Raw genomic sequence first — 20,415 nt, 5'->3', positions numbered from 1 at the left:
GTGAATGAAAATGACGAAAATGAATCCTCTGCAGGCTAAGTCAAGAGCAACAATGTGAAAAGATATTAAAGTTAAAAAGCGTTCGTAGGCTACGCGACAGTTCCGTTGCATGTTGTAGGTGCCTGAAGCTTTTGTCGGAATCGTGACACCTGAAACGAGTAGGTGTTAATATAGGATTAGACACTTATTATGACTAAAGCCTGAAAGTTCAACGTGTGAACTAAGTTCTAATTCAGTGAAAAGATAACTACCTAATTAATGTGTTATGTAATCCAACACTTATATTATAAATGTGAAAGTTTGTGTGTGTGTGTGTGTGTGTGTATGTTTGTTACTCCTTCACGCTAAAACGGCTGGACGCATTTGGTTTGTAGATAGCTGGACATCTGGAAAACATATGAGCTACTTAGTATCCCGATATTCCCGTGGGATAGGGATAAATAAATAATAATAATAATAATAATAATAATAATAATAATAATAATAAATTTATTTCGACCAACTCGGATCATACACATAGAAATTAAGAACAATAAGATTACATATATATCACGGGACAATTCACACCAATTGACCTAGTCCCAAAGTAAGCTTAGCAAAGCTTGTATTATGTGTACTAAGCAACGGATAAATATAATTATATAGATAGATACATAAATACGATAATACATATTAAACACCCAAGACCCGAGAACAAACATTCGTATTTTTCATACTAATATCTGCCCCGACACGGGAATCGAACCCGGGACCTCAAGCTTCGTAGTGGTTCTCTAATCACTAGGCCATCTGGTCGTCTGAAATCTCGAAATAACAACCATTGGGCTTAGTGTCATGAAATTTGACATAGTGGCTTCTAATGGAAATGTCAATAAAAACCACGTTCTAATTTTCGGGAATTCCCGGATTTTGGAAAATCCCGGAATTTAAATTCAACTGCAGTACCTATCTAATGACTTACGCGTGCGAAGCCGTCGGTAAACTCTAGTTACATAATAAATTAGATGGAGCAAAACTTCACGATAGAGTCTACGTCCACTTACTCCCTTGCATCACTGAATCTCGAGACGAGGCTGTTTCGGAGATGATTCAGACGCATCAAAAGCGACCCGATGACCTTGACCCTGCAGATCATGGCGGACCGGTGTTAAGATAATCTCAATTTCTTTCAACCTTGGTGTTTTCCACAAACCGTATGTTATGTTTACCTTCATGTCTGTGCCCAATTGCTTGGATTGTGAAATTCATTAAATGAGAAAACTGGTTTAGAGCCACAATAAAACCCAACTGTCTGCCGTCGACGTAAATTATTATCTAAAATAAATAGCGATCGTTAAAAAACGAGCCTATCAGCCTTTCGCAGGGTCGGCAACGCACCTGTCATACTTTTCGAGTTGCGGCGATCTATAGGCGGCTATGTATTGCTTCCCATCAGGCGAACCGCATCCTCGTACCACCTTTTATTTAACAAATATTTCCAAATTGTAAGAGACTCTTCGTACACTGGTACCAAATAAAAAACATTGAATTATTATTAGATAAAAGCATAGTCGGCCAAGAAAGTGCTTTACCAATTGTAATGACAGTCCTAGTTCAGAAATAAAACAATAAGGCTGATTGCCATATTGACTTGTGAGTGTATAAATAGGGTTCGATGTTTTAAGCACTACAAATAACATTGAACCTTAGGGTGGTAAATAATTTCTTGGTCGACTATACCTAAGTATTATGGTGTTTTTAGACGCCCAAAATAAACTTAAGCACGGAGAGATAAAACAGCGACAAAACGGTAAGAAATAGTTTAATGTGTCACAAAGAAGCAAAATGGTGTATTTACGGCGAGGGCGTACATTGAATCCAGAATGTAGCGAAGGATTCTATAACTATAATCCTGAGCGTAATGAGGGATTCAAGTGTTAACGCCTAAGATGAAAATAATTTTGCTCCCGAGTGGCTCATACCGAGCATTAAAAAATTTAAATATTATTAAAGAACAACCAGCATAGAAAATGGCGTGGCTTTACAATTATCAACTTCAAAAGTGGCATTTGCAATAAAACACTTAGCCTTGAACAGAAAAGTTGCACTTTGCTCCCTCTCGTCAGGGAGGAAAAGTCACTTTTCTGAAGGAGAGGTGTGAAAGATACACATTACAATAGTCAAATCAATTTCCGTATTATTATTTTGTACCATCGCAACAATTACAGCACGCTTAGACGCGGCGCGGGCATGTGGCGGCGGCGCGGGCGCCGGCTCAGTTGCAGCACTCTGGGCGCAGCGCGCAGCCGCACGCGAATGAATACCGATATTTTATATTTAATTCATTTTCAAAAAGTTTATTTTAAATAAGATTCCTGAGTTGACTGTGATAAGTGGATTCTACGATGTTTATCGGTTTGTATTTTTTATTAGCTTTTATTTCATTATTTATATTAAAAAAAATATTTTTAGGGTTCCGTACCTCAAAACGGAACCCATATATAGGATCACTTTGTTGTCCGTCTGTCTGCCTGTCAAGACCCTTTTTCTCAGGAACGCGTGGAGGTATCAAGCTGAAATTTAAATGAATACTTAGTTACTCACGTCTACTGTCCCTTGGAGCTGTGAAAAAATCAAACTTCTAAGCCAATGCAATCAAAAGATACAGTCGTTTATGCTCGCAAGGGAATCAAAACCTACAGAGTACTTCCCGTGAACTCAGAATCTTGAAATTTGGTACGAAGCAACGTCTTATAGCACAGATAAAGGAAAAATTGCTAAAAGCATAAATTTATAGTTATATCATATAACAAAAAATACTTGTACGGAACCTACGGTGCCCGAGTGCGTCAACGTGCTTCAAATATTTAGTAGACATTAACCATTCATTTTCTTATGTATTTCACGAGTATTAAGAAATTTATTCATATTAATCGTGGTTTTATATGACTTTAATTATGACGATTTAGTCAGAGGTTTTAGTTAATACATACATTACTACATGTATTACAAATAATTCTGCAATAAATTCTTTGTAATACAAGTTAGTATGTATGTGTAAGGCTGCAACTTTTCGTAACATAATGTAGCGTAAGCTATACACAACACACATAACACAATTTATAAGTCTAAAGATATAACTGTACATGTAGCAGTAGTAATTTCACTCAGTATTAATTATCTGATTTCTCTGCCAATTACCGTCTAAATTAAATTCATTAAAATTTATTTAGGTACCTAGTCTACTATTGTCTTCTCATCTCACCCTATATTACGTCCCGCCTCTTCTCAGAAGGAGACGGTGTGGTCGTAGTTCCATCAGGCCCAGTACGGATTGGGAACTTTGCACTGCCATTGAATTTTCTCGCACGAAAGTGCAGGTTTCCTAACGATATTTTAATTTTCCGTAAAGGTCGTGGTAAATTTTTAATGTACATAAATTTCGAAAAAGTCAGAGGTGTGAGCCCGGCTCGAACTCACGACCCTTTGCTTGAGGGGCTTTGCGTAGGTTAAAACACGACTTTTAACAGAAACAACTTTTCATCACTTAAGCTCTGAAAGTAGGTTGCATTTGAAAATACAAACTGAAATATAGATGCACAGAAAAACCAAAAAAATAAGACCAACACTGGGATGATTCCCACCTAATCCTGATGGATTAGGTTTTACGGGATGACCGTAAAAGTAAAAATTTGGAATTGAAATAAAAAATACAAAAAGATTCCAAAAAAACCAATCTTAGTTTGCATTAAACTTGAAATCCGTGTTGTAAATTCGATTTACATCTTTAGGGATATAAGTAAATTTAAAAATTGAATGGTGCTCTTTTGTATTCACGACCTGGTAAAAATGGAGATTGTATTGCGTAATACTTACCTCCAAACCTCCATGCTGGCATAATGCTGCTGGCCAGTGCTGGCTGAATGTGCCAAAACCAGAGAGCGCGAGCCAATAATAAAAAAACAAAAGACGGTTTGGCGCGATAAATTTTCTTCCGCTCTGTTACAAATTGCGTAAACATTTATAACGGTTTTTCTTTATTTCCTCGCATTTGTGATGAAAAGTAGTGTGTTCAACTCGAGTGTACATGATCAAATACACCCGCGAACTATAAGCACCCTCGCTCGCTTTGCTCGCTCGTGCGCCTAAATATATTGGGTGTAATTGATCACCTAAAACCCTTGTTTATCAATCTACTATTTAACCGAAGGCAATTAAAATGACGATTTTACTGCCCATAAGCCCATAACTATTTTACTATGGGCGTTTACGACCTTGCAGAGATTTTGTCATTATTATGGAATCCAAAAGTACACGTTTACACGCATGTCGCCGAACAAGTTGATCCACAAAAGGTTCCGTTGCCTCAGAGGATCCTTGAGCCGCAGCGTTTGCGCAACCCCGCCGCCCGCCCACGCCGCTACCGCGACGACGCTCGGCGCGCGACCGCCGCACACGCACCTCATACAACGCTGCTTCCCAACAACACTACACAAAAGCCTTAAGCTATCTATCCGTGTACAGCAAACTCCATGATGTAATAGAAACATTCGATAACATTTTGGACATTCTCAGTACAAGCAAGCAACAAAGCTAGTTTGAAGCAAATTATAGATTATGGCAGGTCTAATTTGGGAATTTTGTGTCCTAACACACCGACTGTTTATGTCATAATTTTATAACTACACATTTAAAACCGCCTTTTGCGAATATGTGCCGACGTAAGGTCGAAGTTGAACGTGTCAAAACAATCTTTCTCAGTTATACATACATTTCCCCTTTGAATGATACTTTCTATCAACGACTAAACAAAATCTTTCTCCTTGTTAATGTTTAGATAAAATAGACAATCCCTACGGTTATACTAACAATCGCGCGCTATCATAATACGGCTGATGTGAGGTCGCTGGTGTTTGTAAACTCCCTACGTTGTAACCTGGTGACCGATAGTCATCGCCATCTGTGATTCACCTTCCCTCTAGCTTCTAGCCTATCTAATTATAAATACTATGTCATTCACCGCCTTGACACTACGTGCATTGTCCACCCGTAATTACAGACTATCATGGAGACAATCTTGCATAAAATGACTCATAAAACTACAGTTCAATCATGTAATGATCCATGATTAAGATTTGCCGCGGAAAAATATATCATCGGCATATCTTTTTCTGACAGAATGAAGAGAGAAAATGTAGGAATGAAGACCGAGAATGGGGTGCAGGATTGTAGGAAGACAGTCCACGAGATGGAGTGATGATTAGGTACGAGTAGTTGGAAAGAATGGATGAGAAAGACTAACTTTCAAAATTATGTTCAAAATTCTATCGGATCTTATAGGCAATAATGTTTTGCGGTTTTGGAGTGGACTTGGACTGGAAGTGCTAACCTGCCACCCGCGGTAGGTGTGTAGTAGCTTATCGCCCGCAGCGTCTGAATCCTGCGTTCTTTAATGTTCGGGACTGCAGGGCTACTACGAAAATCGAAACTCGAAGTTCGTGTTGTGCGGTCCCTCTGACACTTATACTATTTTACTATTTAATACGAGAGCGAGAGGGACGGTACGATACGAACTTCGAGTTTCGATTTTCGTAGTAGCCCTGCGGGTCCTTCTTACCCGGCGGGCGAGAATGACCACACCATTCAAGAACACAGTAATATGCAAAGGGCGACGTACCGCTACTTTTTTAGGGTTCCGTAGTCAACTAGGAACCCTTATAGTTTCGCCATGTCTGTCCGTCTGGCTGTCTGTCTGACCGCCGGTAAGCTCAGAGACCGTTAGTACTAGAAAGCTGTAATTTAAAATAAATATACATATCAGTCACGCCGACAAAGTGGTACAATAAAAAAAAGTAAAAAAAAATTTTTTAGGGTACCTCCCATAGACGTAAAGTGGGGGTGATTTTTTTTTCTCGACTAACCCTATATTGTGGGGTAACGTTGGATAGGTTTGAAAAAAAAAACAAAATTCAGGATGGTAGTAAATATATCAAATTTAGAAGGAAAATTATAGCGGCTACGGTTGCTTGAAACTTATTAGTAGTTTAAGAGTAAATAGCAGCCTAAGGTATAAAATATACCTAAACTTGGAAGATTCAGTACACAATACGAAATCCTTAGAAAAATATTATTTGATTTTTTCGTAATGGCTACGGAACCCTATCCTGAGTGTGTCCGACACGCTCTTGGCCGGTTTTTATTTTTACAATAAAACTGACCGTGATTGACCCCTATCACCTGATGTTAAGTGCAGGTGAAGCCAAAGGTATATCTCACTGGTTCAGTAACCTATTATAACTTGAAGAGCCCTAGATTGTATCTACCCGGAATAACCTAACCAACAAAAAGTTGAAAAATCCCCGACTTTGTCACTTCAAAGTTCAATATCTTACAAACGGCTTGATCGATTTTGATGAAACATGTCTAAGAATCATCGCTAGAAAACTAGATTTCAAATAAAAAAAATCGCATTGAAATCGGTCCACCCGTTTAAGAGCTACGGTATCACAGACAGACATACAGATAGACACACACACACACATATACAGACGCACAGACACACAGCACACATAGCGGTCAAACTTATAACACCCCTCTTTTTGCGTCGGGGGTTAAAAACAGACGACGGAAGCGAATTCCATTCCTTAGCAGTTTGCTTAGCAGTTGCCCTGTGTGAAGGGCGACCAGGGTCTAACCAGGGTCTGGTTGTGTACAGGAGCATGGCTGGTGGTGGCGCTGGCGGGCGCGTGCGGCGGCGAGCGCTGGCGCTGGGACGAGGACGGCGCGGGCGCAGCCTCCGTGCGCATCGACACCAAAGTGCGCTTTGTAGACGACAGCGCCAGCAGGTCAGTGTTTCATATCATAGTCATAATCATTTTATTGCTTTGGACATATGTGTACAAGGTCTTCAACCACACCATCATCATTTCATCATTTGCGACTTGCTCGTCCTGCTCAGCATGGGCCTTCTCACACATTGAGTGGGCTTGTAATATAAGCCCAGTAGGAATTGGGAATATCACGCAACCCTGAATTGCTTCGAGGGTATGCATACATCACACAGTCATACACCTTTTCACTGTAAGCTCATGGTATATTTTTTAGGGTTCTGTAGTCAACTAGGATCCCTTATAGTTTCGCCATGTCTGTCAGTCTGTCTGTTCGCGGGTATGCTCAGTACATATCAGTCACGCCGACAAAGTGGTAAAATAAAATAAAAAAAATTACCTCCCATAGACGTAAAGTCGGGGTGATTTTTTTCTCGACTAATCCTATAGTATGGGGTATCGTTAGATAGGTATTTTATATTTGGGGGGTTGCCTTAACGATTTTTCGATTCAGTGAAGTCGAGCGTCCCTCTGCTCTAAAATCTAAACTGTTGGTTGGAAAAATTTGAAAAAAATCAGGATGGTAGTAAGTTTATCAAATTTACAAGAAAAATTATAACGGATAAGATTACTTGAGACTCAGTAGGTTAAGAGTAAATAGCAGCCTAAGGTATAAAATATACGAAAACTCGGAAGATTCTGTACACAATTTATTTTATTTATTTATTATGAAACAAACAGTCATACACCGATATTCATTACAAGTTAACTTAGTAATATGTAGACCTATAGTTTCAACCACAATATCTCATTTCATCGTTTGCGGCTTGCTCGTCCTGCCCAGCACGGGCCTTCTCACATATTGAGTGGGCTTGTAAACCCAGTAGGAATTGGAAATATCACTCAACCATGAATTGCTTCGAATGCATAGATTACTACACATACATACACCCATTATTTTAAGTTCCGAAAAATTTAAATATCCGGGACCGGGCTTGAATTTATTAATACTTCTGAAGATATAAAAACTCAATAGCCATGGATCACTGTTTATTAATCGCACGACAGATTCAACCAAAAATGGGCTACACTGCCCTCTATCTGGCTACATGACCTTCTGCGTACCAAGCACAGTCCTCTGCGTGAGAGACCATAGGTCAAACCGCTAAATTACCATGGCTTTTTACGTACTCCCAAATACATAATTGCTTACCTGCCGCCACCATAAACATCAGAGATGACCAACTAGGTACTTAAAAATATCTGAACACGGCCGTATTATCAATCGCGTAAGAGCGTGTTCAAATACTTTTGTCACCAAGACAGCTTCTACGGATTTGATTGTGATTTTGCGAAAAGTTATCAGTCTCTTTTTTTAAGCGTTGCTAATATACTGAAGTCAAGTAGGTTTATATGACATGTATGTTGTGTATGCTATCTTTATTTTTTGTCAGGAGCTTAGTTCAAACTTAAATCAAGCCACACCAATTTGTTATGTATAAGGTATTATCGCGAAAACAATACGAAATCAACCATACAATTTTGGTTTCCTTGCACGATGAAAATTTGATCGCAGAAATAATAAATCGACCGTTGCTACCAATTAAACTACAATGCAATCAACGGAAATGTTAACCGCATCATTTACAACTACCATTTGCACCTTGACCCGAAAGCCTACGAGTAAGTTAATTTATTACATTCGCATTGCATGCACGAAGCACGTAATTCTCATCTCTAATTACACCAATTCTATCCCTTGATTAAGTCCTTGGTGCGTCACCATCGCTTTCAGCGCCTTACCCAACGCCGATACTCGTATGCCATTGTTTGCTGCGCTATAACATTACTGCTATTACGGTTGACACTAGAATGGCTGAACGTTGCACTACTTGCGTCATAAAGGAACGTCTCAGTCGCGTCTGCTCCAGGAAACGTCGCTTTTGTTGGCACATCACGTGCGCTCGTTGTAAACAGATTGACAGAGGCACAGACAAAGTTTGTCACTACTTACGTATTGACAAGGCGTTACATTTCGTGTTTTAGACAAAAGATGTCTGAATATCTTCCTGCATAGTTTTAAAACAAACTGACTTCACCGGTTTTGGTTTTATTCGCTTCGACCTTCAAAGGAGTCATCATGTGCCAATTGAATAACTTTGCCAGCACCAAGTTGAATAACGAGTCTGTTATGTAGGTAACAAGTAACTAGATATGATAGAACTTAAATGATTGCGATGGCTTCCTTTGAGTAAATTTCATAATTTGGCGGCGTTGCGCATATTTACTCGCAGGGCATTCCAAAATCACATTACAGCCTTTCGCTTGAACTGCGGCCAATCAATCTCTGGTTGCCTCACGCGGCGCCGGCGCCGAATATCGAGCAAAAAACCCGTGCAAGCTTCCGCAAGAGACAGCTCTGGGTTAGTGTGTTTAGCAACGTTAGTATTGATTTCATTTGCATTGTTGGCGGTTGCGTTAGAGCTAGCTCCGGCTGATAGAAGGCTGAAATTACACGTGCAATTGGTAATACGAATGTTAATTACTATTATGCCGTGTTACCTGATTTCTATCACCTTGCCTTGCCAAAGCTTGCCAAGATTTGTTTTAGCACTTTATTGTTCTAGTAGAATAACAATTATAACTTTGGTACAAAGCCGTATTACTTCTGAACTGAAATGAAGAAGATCAAAGGGTTTTTCATTTCAAATCAAGTCAGGGGTGGCGAACGAATGGCACGCGGCAAAAAATTTGAGCATGTCACAAATCATCGAATGTACAACCGCCATCAAATACTTCGAAATGGCCAAGGTGGTCAAAAATATTGGCTCATGCACTCTATTATTAAGGTATATAATATGCTGATACGAAGATCATGTATCGATATTTTTTACCACCTTGGCCACTCCGAAAGATGTATGTATGTATGTATGTATGTAAATACTTTATTATACATAAAACACAAAAATAATACGAAAAGAAAACAACAAAACAAAAGAGTACAAAGGCGAACTTATGGCTTAGATCTGATGGCGGCTGTACTACGTAACATAGTTTAACTTTATCTTTTTAATTGCGTCGACTTAGAAATACTTTAAGGAATAATATTTAGCAGATGTTAGTCTGATATCCATTTCACGCGTTTCTGAGAAAAAGGGGCTTGACAACAAAGTGATCCTATAAGGGTTCCGTTTATTCCTTTTCAAATATGGAGCCATAAAAAGTTCATCAGTAATTTTTAAATAGTGATCCTGATATTATTTGAGTTTAAAAGTTAGCAAGCCTCCAAAAGCTAGACTCCCTCGCTCACTCTGGACATTTAATTTTGGGATAAAAATCTAAGCTTGCCATCAGGCGTGGCTTTTTTTTTATTTACAAGTTATTACTTCAATTCGTATTTTCTAAGGATTGACTTAAAATTTGGTACCGATACGTAGTTTCGCACTCCTAGATCAAAAGTGAAATACTTTTCAGGAAATTCAAAATAATAACCTCGTTTTAATTTAGTCCTTCCAGAAAAGTTCGTACGATTTTCATAATGATATACGATTCCAGACACCGTCAGAACAACGTGCAAGCAGACGAGATCAAGGAGCCGACGGACACCGGGGGCTTCTACAACCGGCCCGCCGGCTCCGGCTCCGGCCGCTACCCGGTGCGCGCGGAGCCACAGCGCATGCGCGACGGCGCCTACACCAGGTACTGCCGCAGTTAACTGTGCTTTTGTTTGTATGTAGGTACATACTAGCAAATGCTAGTAGTATGCTAGTAGTAGTAGTAGTTTCGCTAATTATTAGCTCCCAAACTACTTATCCCATATTTTTACGTAGGCGAAATTTTATTTCCCAACTCAACGTTTCGCACTGATATCATTTCCCAACTAAAGATTTGACAAATTATTATTATGCAAATTATTACCTGGAATTTTATGAAGATGTCATTTTTGTGTGTTCGTCAAAGGTATTGATTGGCAAACCTACCTTAATTTAGCAACATATTGAATGGCATCCAACCTACTTTTCTAGTGGCAGTTATCTTGGCTGCTATAAAAAAAACCTAACATTGAAGGCTAACACAGACTACTAAGAGATACCTACTAACGTATAAAGCGGAAGCTACGCTCCGCTTTGCTCCCGCATTAACCTTCTGAACCTAAACTATCCAAGTCGCTTCTGCTCCGAACCGTCTTGCTCGCTCACTTCGCTCGCTTGCACAAATCAAATTGAAGTAAAACTGATATAAAAACAGGCCAAATGTTGGTTGCTAAGTGAAATTTGGCGAAACCGAAAAGGCAGTACACCGCGCGGGCGGCCCAACTCCCGCGCTTTATCTTTGTAATCTGTTGTCCGATATTTTAATTTCTATAACTGACGGAATAAATAGATTTATATATTTTTTATCCAGGAATCTACCCAATTTGTATCAGTTACATTGTGTGCAGGTACCAGTCGGACGGCACGCTGGACTCGCTGCAGTACTGCAAGTGTGTGTCCACGGCCGAGTGCACGCCGCGCACCGACCTGCCGGTAACATACAACTCTCTCACAGCCTAATTATAGCTCTGGGCTCGTCAAATGGCGGACCCAGGGTGGCTACTACGAAATTCGAAAATCGAAGTTCTATCGTCCCTCTCACTCTATAATCCTACTAATATTTTAAATGCGAAAGTGTGTGTGTGTGTGTGTGTATGTTTGTTACTCCTTCACGCTCAAACGACTATACGGATTTGGATGAAATTTGGTATGTAGATAGCTCAACATCTGAAATAACACATAGGCTACTTTTATCCCGATATTCCTGCGGGATAGGGATAAAATCTCGAAATAACAACCGCTGGGCTTACGCATAAAATTTGGTATGAAGGTAACTGCACGTCTGGAATAACACATAGGCTACTTTTTATCCCGATATTCCCAAGGGATAGGGATATAATCTTGAAATTTCAACCGCTGGGTTTAGTTCGAGTATATCGGAGTATATGGCCCGGTCCGGATCCGGACCGCCTGCCCATTATTAATGAAATTAACTCAGCTCATCGATGAACATTTTCAGGATTTAATGACAAAATTATCTTGCCCAAACTTTTTGCTTCAAAGTTGAGACTAATGGTTCAAAGCAAAAAATGCTTTTTTCACATTGATCCTAAGTATACAAAAAAATCTTGGAAATTTTGTCAGTAGTAAAGTAGAAACGGACCGCGTTGATAATTACCCGACTGCCCGAAGGAGAGTTATGTTTATCGAGCGTATGTATGTATGTCCATTTCTTTGGTCCTTGCTGCAGCCTAAACGGCACTGGTTTAGATTTTATAGAGGGGAGGGGACGCTCGATTTTATTACTTTAAAGTTGAATATTTTGCAAGTATATCACTGAATCGATAAATCGTCTTAACAAGTAGTTTTAGAAGACCTATCCAACGATACCACCCACTACAACATCCGTTAATGTTACAGCAAGCATGCGCTTCTGGGATGTTTCTTTGCTGCTACAAGAGGCCAAGCAAGAATCGTAACTCAGGTGAGATATCATCTTGGACTACCTACCTCCCACTGCAGGGTACAGGCCTCCTCTCCGAATGAGAGGGCTTGGGTAGTAGGTAATAAAAATATAAATTTGAGTTTGAGTTTGAGAATATGAACTAACTATGAAATTTATTGCGATTTCAGAATATTTCAATGAGATAGACGATGAGCGCCCCATGCTGCTGCCGAACTATGAGAAGAAAGGGGGGGCGTTCCCCGACGCGCCGGGGGTGGAGTTCGGGGAGAACTCGCCGCGCCTGCTGGCCGCTCGGCCCGTGCTGACCGGGCCCGAGGGACCCACCGGGCACATCGGGCCGCATGGACCCATCGGTGACACTGGCTCGAACCAAAGAAATCCCGGCCTTTTAGTCGGCCCTGAGGGACCCACTGGACACATCGGCCCACACCACCGCGATGACAGGGCCCACGCTGGACAAGACCGACCCAACAGCGCGTTGAAAGCTATCCATCGAAACACAGGCGTACTCGTGGGTCCAGACGGTCCCACTGGACACATTGGTCCGGCGCATTCTTCGAACAAGGGAGTTCTTGCCGGACCTGATGGACCCACGGGACAGATTGGTCCAGAAGAATCGGCCCAGAGAGGAGTTTTAGTCGGAAACGGAGGCCCCACAGGGTACCTCGGTCCCCAACAGTTCGGACAGCAACCGGTGCTGGTTGGCCCCGGCGGGCCGACCGGGATGATCGGGCCGGGAGGGCGAGGGGGGCGGCGCCAGAGCGTGCTGGTCGGGCCGGGGGGACCCACGGGGATGATCGGCCCGTACGGGTTCCAGGGTGGCCGAATGGCGCAACCGGGGCTCCTCATCGGGCCGGGCGGCCCTACCGGCATCATCGGGCCGGGGCGGCGCTTGCTGGTGGGTCCCGGCGGCCCCACTGGCCAGATCGGTCCCCGCGGCTACGGTCAGTTCGGTTTCTAAGTACCGTTCGATGTGCAGTGACTAATAAAACTAATTTATTGTGAACGCGGCGCGTGCGCGGCGCCGAGTGCTGTGTAAATATTAGTGTAGCGCTGACGACGCCGACGCGTGCTCAGTGCTAACTGCAACAAACACCGCCTCGCAGACCGACGGCCCCCTCCCTGTGACTACCACCGCTAAAACTTTCTGTTGACGTAGCATTAGCATCCGTTTTAACAAAAGGAATAATGAATCATTTTTGCAGGATTATTGAGAAGAAAATACGATCAAAGAATTCAAGGAGTGCGCATGCTTAACGGCGTCCCCCGCCGGCAAAAGAGGCCGGTGTGCAAGTGCTCTCATCATTAAACATGTTCCGAATCTCACGTTGGTTTTTATTCTGTCGTAATGTTTTTGTGTAGGCTCGTCGTAAATCTGTCGAGTGATTTCAGAAATAAAAGCGGCGAGTTTGTGTGCGGGGATCATAAAGTTTTGATAGACGGCGGCGTCTGGCGCGCGGCCAGCGCGCGCCGCCTCCCGCGCTCTTTTCAAAACGAATATTTTTATTCGAAAAAATATTTTGGCGTACTAATGCTGAGCGTTTGATGCTAATTTGACAGTAAATGTCCATTAAAATTTAAGTGCGAGTGGCATAATTCATATTTGCCGAACTTTTTCAGTCTTATTTAAACATTCGTTAGTCACAGTGGCAATACTCTGCACAGTTCATAATTCTGTAACGTCTGTACCTCTATAAAAATTCAAATAAACATTTTTGAATTTTGTACTTTTAAATAGGTAAAGTTACCAGCCCAGCACCAATAGGTATCTGACACAACAAAACGTGCATACATATCTGATACAACTCTATTTATAGGACCAGTAAGATTTGTCAGCTCTTTTTGCACGCTCCGTTTATTGCAGGTGACTGTACATACAAGTGATTTGATCTCTAGGTGAAACACAATTTTTATTACACTACCATAGAACTAGTAATGAAACAAATAAAAATGCTATCGGCTACATTCCAGAACCAACCTTGCCGCATTTTCATACTACCTACCTGTTAATGTGTGACCATTTTTTACATATTCATAGACACGTAATATCTAAGGTATACTTAATATCGAAAATACAAACTGAGACATGGATGCACAGAAAAACCAGAAAAAGAGGCCAGCGCTGGGAATCGAACCCAGGTCCTCAGCAATCCGTGCTGCGTGCTATATCCCCTACACCACCGCTGGACAGGAATCTAGACACGAATTTTCCTATGCATTCATATCTCAGGTTGCTTATTTCTACTACGCTACTTATGCAGCAGCACTAGCGACATCTATGTTTCGCTCTCATCGAGAGACGTCACACTCTTTCGGTACCAACCGCTCACCCAGACAAGAGATGTCGCTACTAAGCAATCAAATTATGATTGGTTTTTTTGGAGTATTTTTGTAAAAGTAACAAATTTGGAGTTGAAATAAAAAAATACAAAAAGACTCCAAAAAACCAATCGTATACTTAATACTTAGTACCTACCTACATTGCGTTTTCAATTACAATCGTTGCAATATCCTGTTTTTATTTTAAGAAATTAACTGGAGCAACAACCTGTTGCAGACTAAACCGGAAAAGTTAATATACCTGATCTATTTCTAGCCATATCGGCTTCTTGGGCCCTAAGCTCGAGCCACATTGTTTTCTGCAATCATCAGCATCAGCTTTAGCCGTTCGATAGATATAGCCTAGGGCTCTTCAAGGCTACAGTGAATAGGCTGTTACTAAACACGCCTTTGGGCTCATCTGCACTTTTCATCAAGTAAGATAGATTGACCTCTATTTCGGGAAATTCACTAGTCTAAAAAGCACCTGTTCGTGTCGGAAACGTGAAAAACATGGGCTAGGTTAGGTTAGAGCTGCGGCAAGGCGCTCCGCCGTGAACGGATACCGACGAGAGACAATCGGGGAACTTTTTAGATCACAACTTAGACCAGCTGCTTTTTAGACGAAGTGATAGTAACCCAACTTTTTTTTGGAGATGATTGATTTTGCTGTTGGTTAACGTAACAGTTTCGCCCTGACTGTGGAGGGCGTGCTCAGCGAGTCGGCACAACCGCTTCCAATAGTAACCCAATAAAAGCTTGTTATAAAAAAATAATAATAGGTAATTTGAATATAATATAAAAGATCATGAGTACTGACCGATGGTAGTGATGACGATGATGGAGTAGAAGAGCGCGCCGGTGAAGGTCCACTGGATGTGGTCGGTGCTCTCGGAGCCGTCCCAGCCGCGCACCTTCATCTCCAGCAGGATGGCATTCTCGAAATCCTGCCGAGGAAACACCACTTGTGAAACCAACACTGTCTTGGCCACCATTAGCCAAGGATGAAGGGTACGGAGCCTAAACGTGGACCTTGACTGCGGACTGCGGGGCTAATCCACAAATTCAATGTCGCTCAGCGAGCTATGGAGAGAGCAATCCTAGGGGTTTCTTTGAAGGATAAAATCCGAAATCACATTATCCGACGAAGAACGAAAGTCACCGACGTTGCTCAGAGAATTAGTTCGCTGAAGTGATGGTGGAGCAGGCCAGTCCTCGAATGGAGACCACGGACGGGAATATGTAGTTTAGGTAGGTAGGGCGTCCTGGGGTACGGTGGATGGACGACCTTAAGAGGGTCGCTGGCTGCGGTTAATGTGAGGGGCTGAAAGGAAGAGGCCTATGTCCAGCAGTGGACTGCTGTGGACTACTATGAGCTGATACAAATCCAAATACGTTTATTTGTCAAACATAGGTGAAAACAGGTGGATATAAATGACAGGTAATTTTCAGTAACACTATGTTGCGCCATAAGGCATACAAGTAGCCACAGTTTCACATGCAGCGTGCTTCTTACGAACAATTAACAATTCATAAATTTCAAAATACATATCTACTTATATACATAACACTAATATTCTAATTGAAATTCTGTCACAAAGCAAAAGTAACAAACTAGGTTACCGCATCCCTAACATACTCATTGACATTCATTATAATAAGCCTTCGCAATTAAAAAAGAAAATACCTACTGTTTTTTTTTATATTTCTGCGGGATTGATGATGATGATGATGAGGGTTCCGGGGACAAGCTGGTTCGTTCGCACTAATATGTAGGTTTTGACATCTTTGATATTTGTGTTAGGTTTGGGATTGGCTTTAACAAATGGATCGCAAGCAAGACTGTAACTTCAAACGGACCTCATGATACTTAGACTCTGTTTATATTAATCCGTGGACATGTCGGCGGCCGATCGTGAAATTCGCCAGAACACGAAATTCCTAAGCATATCGTGAAATGGCGCCATTTCATAAATTGGCTAAGGGACATCCGCCATATCGTTCAAAACTGACCGTTTAACGATTTGCCTAGTGACGTTTAGGCAGATCATGAAATTCCTAGGCATATCATGAAACGCCGCCATATCGGCCATAGCCATAACCGGCTCTACCTCTAAAAAAACTGGCTAGGTCTAGGTGCCTATCTGAGTTCAAAAAGTACCTACTATACCGTACACAATATACAGTTCTTGTGCTCGTATGAGACCCCTATTTTTCTATATTGATTCGACATACAAATCTCAAACTGCATATATCAACAAAATAATAAAAACCGATCAAGCTTGAGTCGATCTTAAGGAAAACATTTCATTTTTTTTACTATCAGGCTCTTCTACTTATGCTATATATGTATAGTGCCTGGCCAAATAATAAGGCAAAATATCCTTTACAATATTTGCAATAGATGGTAACAACGGTGTGATAACAAGGAGTGAACTTGTAAATTGTCTTCAGAACAACTTGTAATTTCGTTAAGCATAAGACAGTCAGGTTAAATGCTTTTGCACGGTCTATGAGGTCCCCAGCCGTAGGTACCTTGAGCATGACGACGACGTCCTTGGTCCAGTTGGCCTCGCTGAAGAGCGCCGAGTCCTTCGTCATGGTCCAGATGCTATCGGTCGTGTTGCGACGGAGCTGCGAGATGTTCATCTTGACCTGGCGGCACAGCATCACCAAATCGTTGGACATTGTGGACTGAATGGAGTGTCACGTCAGAACCTACCCAGCTCAGTTAGTTAGGCTAGCGTTTTGTAGCAGTAATTAGTGAGAATAATGATCTTAGTTTTTTCGCCGCATGAGATAATGGTTATATGAATAATTAAAAAAAACTAAAATAACATACCTACCCCCCATTAAGAGAGAACTCCGCAAAGTAACGCCTTATTCAATAAATTATTTAAAATCCCCAGTTGGTTTAGTTGTTCTGTCTTGGAGCTTATGTAAAATGTCGAGCTTTGGACTCATTAAGAAATACTAAAGCATTAGGAATTACCGGATATTAAAACATACATAAAAGGGCTTCAAACTTTGTAAACTGTGAGTAGTAGTGCACATAAAAGCAGTGCAATTTACAAAAACTACAGGTACGTCCGGTCTCAGAAAGGCGTCCATTAAATTACTTAAAAGAAATAGTTCTCTTATTCACTAAATATCCCACGTGCTAATATACTCGTTGATACGCGCTTTTCTTCACTTCAGTACGCGAAGCAGATACGGCGCCGACGGACAGATTACTCTCGTATTTACATTTGTATTACTTACTATTTAAGTGTGAAATCAGACGAATGTTTTAGTGAAGTGAATGTTTATTTCTAATTTGGACTAGCGAAGCCCCAGCGTCATTGGGACCTTTGAACAACTTGTAGAAGGTGATAATCCCACTATTTTTTTTTATACTTACTTATTATTATTGCATGCTTGACGACGACGGGCTGTGATGGCCTTTTTAAAATATTGTAACACCACTGTAATGACTCAAATTCAAGCAATCACGTTTCGTTCATTCATACATTCATTCATGAACAAAGAACACGGTCAGCGCTCGGCTGCCTCCTGGTGCTGGTGTCCAGTTCAAAAGGGTTACCTCTTTCTCGTGCGCGGCTTCGAGCTTCTCGAAGGTAACGGCGCCGAGGATGCAGTAGGCCACCACCAGGCTGATCATCACGAAGTGGGAGAACACCACCGAGCACAGCCGCCACGTGTAGTACAGCACCTGCGCACACGCAGCTGTACAGGTGACAGATGACAGGTAGTGCCACCAGAGAGGTCACGCACACAAGATAATGTCATGTACCTAATGACAGCGGGATTTGAGATCATTTCGGGATTTGACACCCATTCATTTATACTTTATCCTTTTATGCAATCAGTCTTTATGGAGCTGTGTGTGTAGGTAATCATTCACTTCAACTCTTGTGGCTAGGGTTGCCAACTATACTGTTAAAAACATTAACGTTTTACACTGTTTTTCACTACATTATACTTTTTAGTGTTGAACTAAAATAAAGTATGTAAAATACTGTTAGCAGCATCAACATTGCCTAACACTAGCACACACTAAGTCAGTACCTGCAGCATATATAGTCACAATAGTGGTGGTTCAGAACGAATCTGCGAATGTTAATTTAATAAAAATGTACCTCCTTATTTTATCTTAATTTTAGTTTTGATTCTGACGAGGTCTGTAAGGCTTTTAAAAATGAAACTAAATTTATAACTTGTGCGAGAAGCACCCAAAAATTTGTCTCTAATACATGAAAAGAAGAAAATACTGTTCATTTTTCTAAAATACTGTTTATTTCCCTTCTCAGACGTAAATATACTTTATTTCTTGTAAAAAAAGTTGGCAACCCTACTTGTGGCACTACCTATACTTGCCTATACCCACTGACTTTGGATCATGCGCCATGTCAGCTGGTGTCCGCATACTGGAGGACGAAAGATTAGTAGACCTCTAGAATATAAACTCCGTATGCGTAGATTCGTTAATCGCAATCCCGCGGGAACTTTGCAATTTTCCGGGATAAAATATATCTTATCTCCTTCCCCGGGACTTAAACTTTCGCATTATAATGGTGGCCATACACCATCCTTCATATCGTCCAATCAGCATGACGCTTCCACCATAATATTAGTGGAATATTATAGGGATACATTGTGAATCTGTTTAAAAAATATATACCTCGTTGTGTTTCTTGCCGGATTCTTCTCAACAGAGGTTTTTCCGAACCGGGGGTGAATTTTTTGACATTCTTAAGTACTTATTATAGCTTACCTACTGAATAAAGATATTTCGAGTACTGCCTTTTCGCAACGTAACGTTTGGCAACCTGTTTCATTTCGCAACTTTACATTTCGCAAACTCTAAAACTGTAAATATTTCAGGATTTATTTCAGGGCCATCGTGTAGAACCCTTTAGGTTAGGTTAGGTTAGTTTTATAAAAATCCTGAAATATTTACAGTTTCAGAAATATTAAACAGTTGGGAAATGAAAAGTTGCGAAATGAAACAGGTTGCCAAACGTTATTCGCCGAAACATTAGTAAACCAGATATTTTGACTTTTGACTTGAATCATCTCCGACCTATAGATTGGCTCCTTTAGATAGGCCAGTATGGAAAACTCGGAAACTATAAGATATAAAGATGTCTTCTAAGGAATTATGTCATCGGTTTTTCTTCGCTCTGTACTGTTTAGTGCCTATCTCCTCGTTTTACCTTGGCGCACTTGCTCGGCGGCGGCGCAGGGAACTCGGCGCGTTCCGCGCGCGGCACCACATCGCGACGCGACATCCTGCCGCGTCTCAATCACCACCACTGATCATCATGAACCACCACACACACATTGACAAGACACTGATGTTTACGAGATCTCACACATTTTCACTATCACTAAATTTAGCCAGTTTTAGTTAAAACAAGACGCTGACTAAATGGTCATGTGTTAGTTAAAACAAGATGAGGTTCAAGACGCGTGTATCGCCCGCTAGCTTCCGAGCGGCACTGCAACTCCGCTTTTGATCCCGCTAATAAAACACGATCTGCATATTTCTTTCAATCCCAAATAGACATGTTATGATATGTTTAGCGAAAATATTTACTTGGGTGAGTTATTAGCGGAGCGGAGCAGGCGGCGCCGGCGCGTGGCTAACACTGGACTTTACGAACAGCGACAACGCGTATTTGGGTCAAAATATGGGAAATTCTAAACATTGCGTGCGCGCAAGCTTGCCTCGAAATAGTTTGCGGCACTTTGCCGTGCCCTGAGACCAGTGTGGATGAATGGGCAATGA

General features: G+C 41.3%; 2 protein-coding genes across 2 annotated transcripts; one reads left to right on the top strand and one right to left on the bottom strand.

The window, feature by feature from the left end:
- Window positions 1–1,397: 1,397 nt before the first annotated feature.
- LOC141436002 (uncharacterized) lies at window positions 1,398–20,258 on the bottom strand. Its single transcript, XM_074098830.1, has 5 exons — window positions 19,841–20,258; window positions 18,208–18,336; window positions 17,160–17,279; window positions 15,445–15,571; window positions 1,398–1,457 (listed from the first exon to the last, which is right to left on the bottom strand). The coding sequence occupies exons 1-5, from the start codon at window positions 19,913–19,915 to the stop codon at window positions 1,432–1,434; spliced, it is 477 nt and encodes a 158-aa protein (XP_073954931.1). The 5' UTR covers window positions 19,916–20,258; the 3' UTR covers window positions 1,398–1,431.
- Window positions 2,284–13,631, top strand: LOC141436001 (uncharacterized). The gene is made up of 6 exons (XM_074098829.1): window positions 2,284–2,394; window positions 6,695–6,824; window positions 10,362–10,505; window positions 11,248–11,332; window positions 12,260–12,323; window positions 12,473–13,631. The coding sequence occupies exons 1-6, from the start codon at window positions 2,385–2,387 to the stop codon at window positions 13,264–13,266; spliced, it is 1,227 nt and encodes a 408-aa protein (XP_073954930.1). The 5' UTR covers window positions 2,284–2,384; the 3' UTR covers window positions 13,267–13,631.
- Window positions 20,259–20,415: the final 157 nt, after the last annotated feature.

The sequence above is a fragment of the Choristoneura fumiferana genome, chromosome 16 (assembly GCF_025370935.1).
Source record: "Choristoneura fumiferana chromosome 16, NRCan_CFum_1, whole genome shotgun sequence".
Taxonomy (NCBI): Eukaryota; Metazoa; Arthropoda; class Insecta; order Lepidoptera; family Tortricidae; genus Choristoneura; species Choristoneura fumiferana.
Note: the sequence above shows the minus strand (reverse complement) of the source record. Positions and strands in the feature narration are given on the sequence as shown.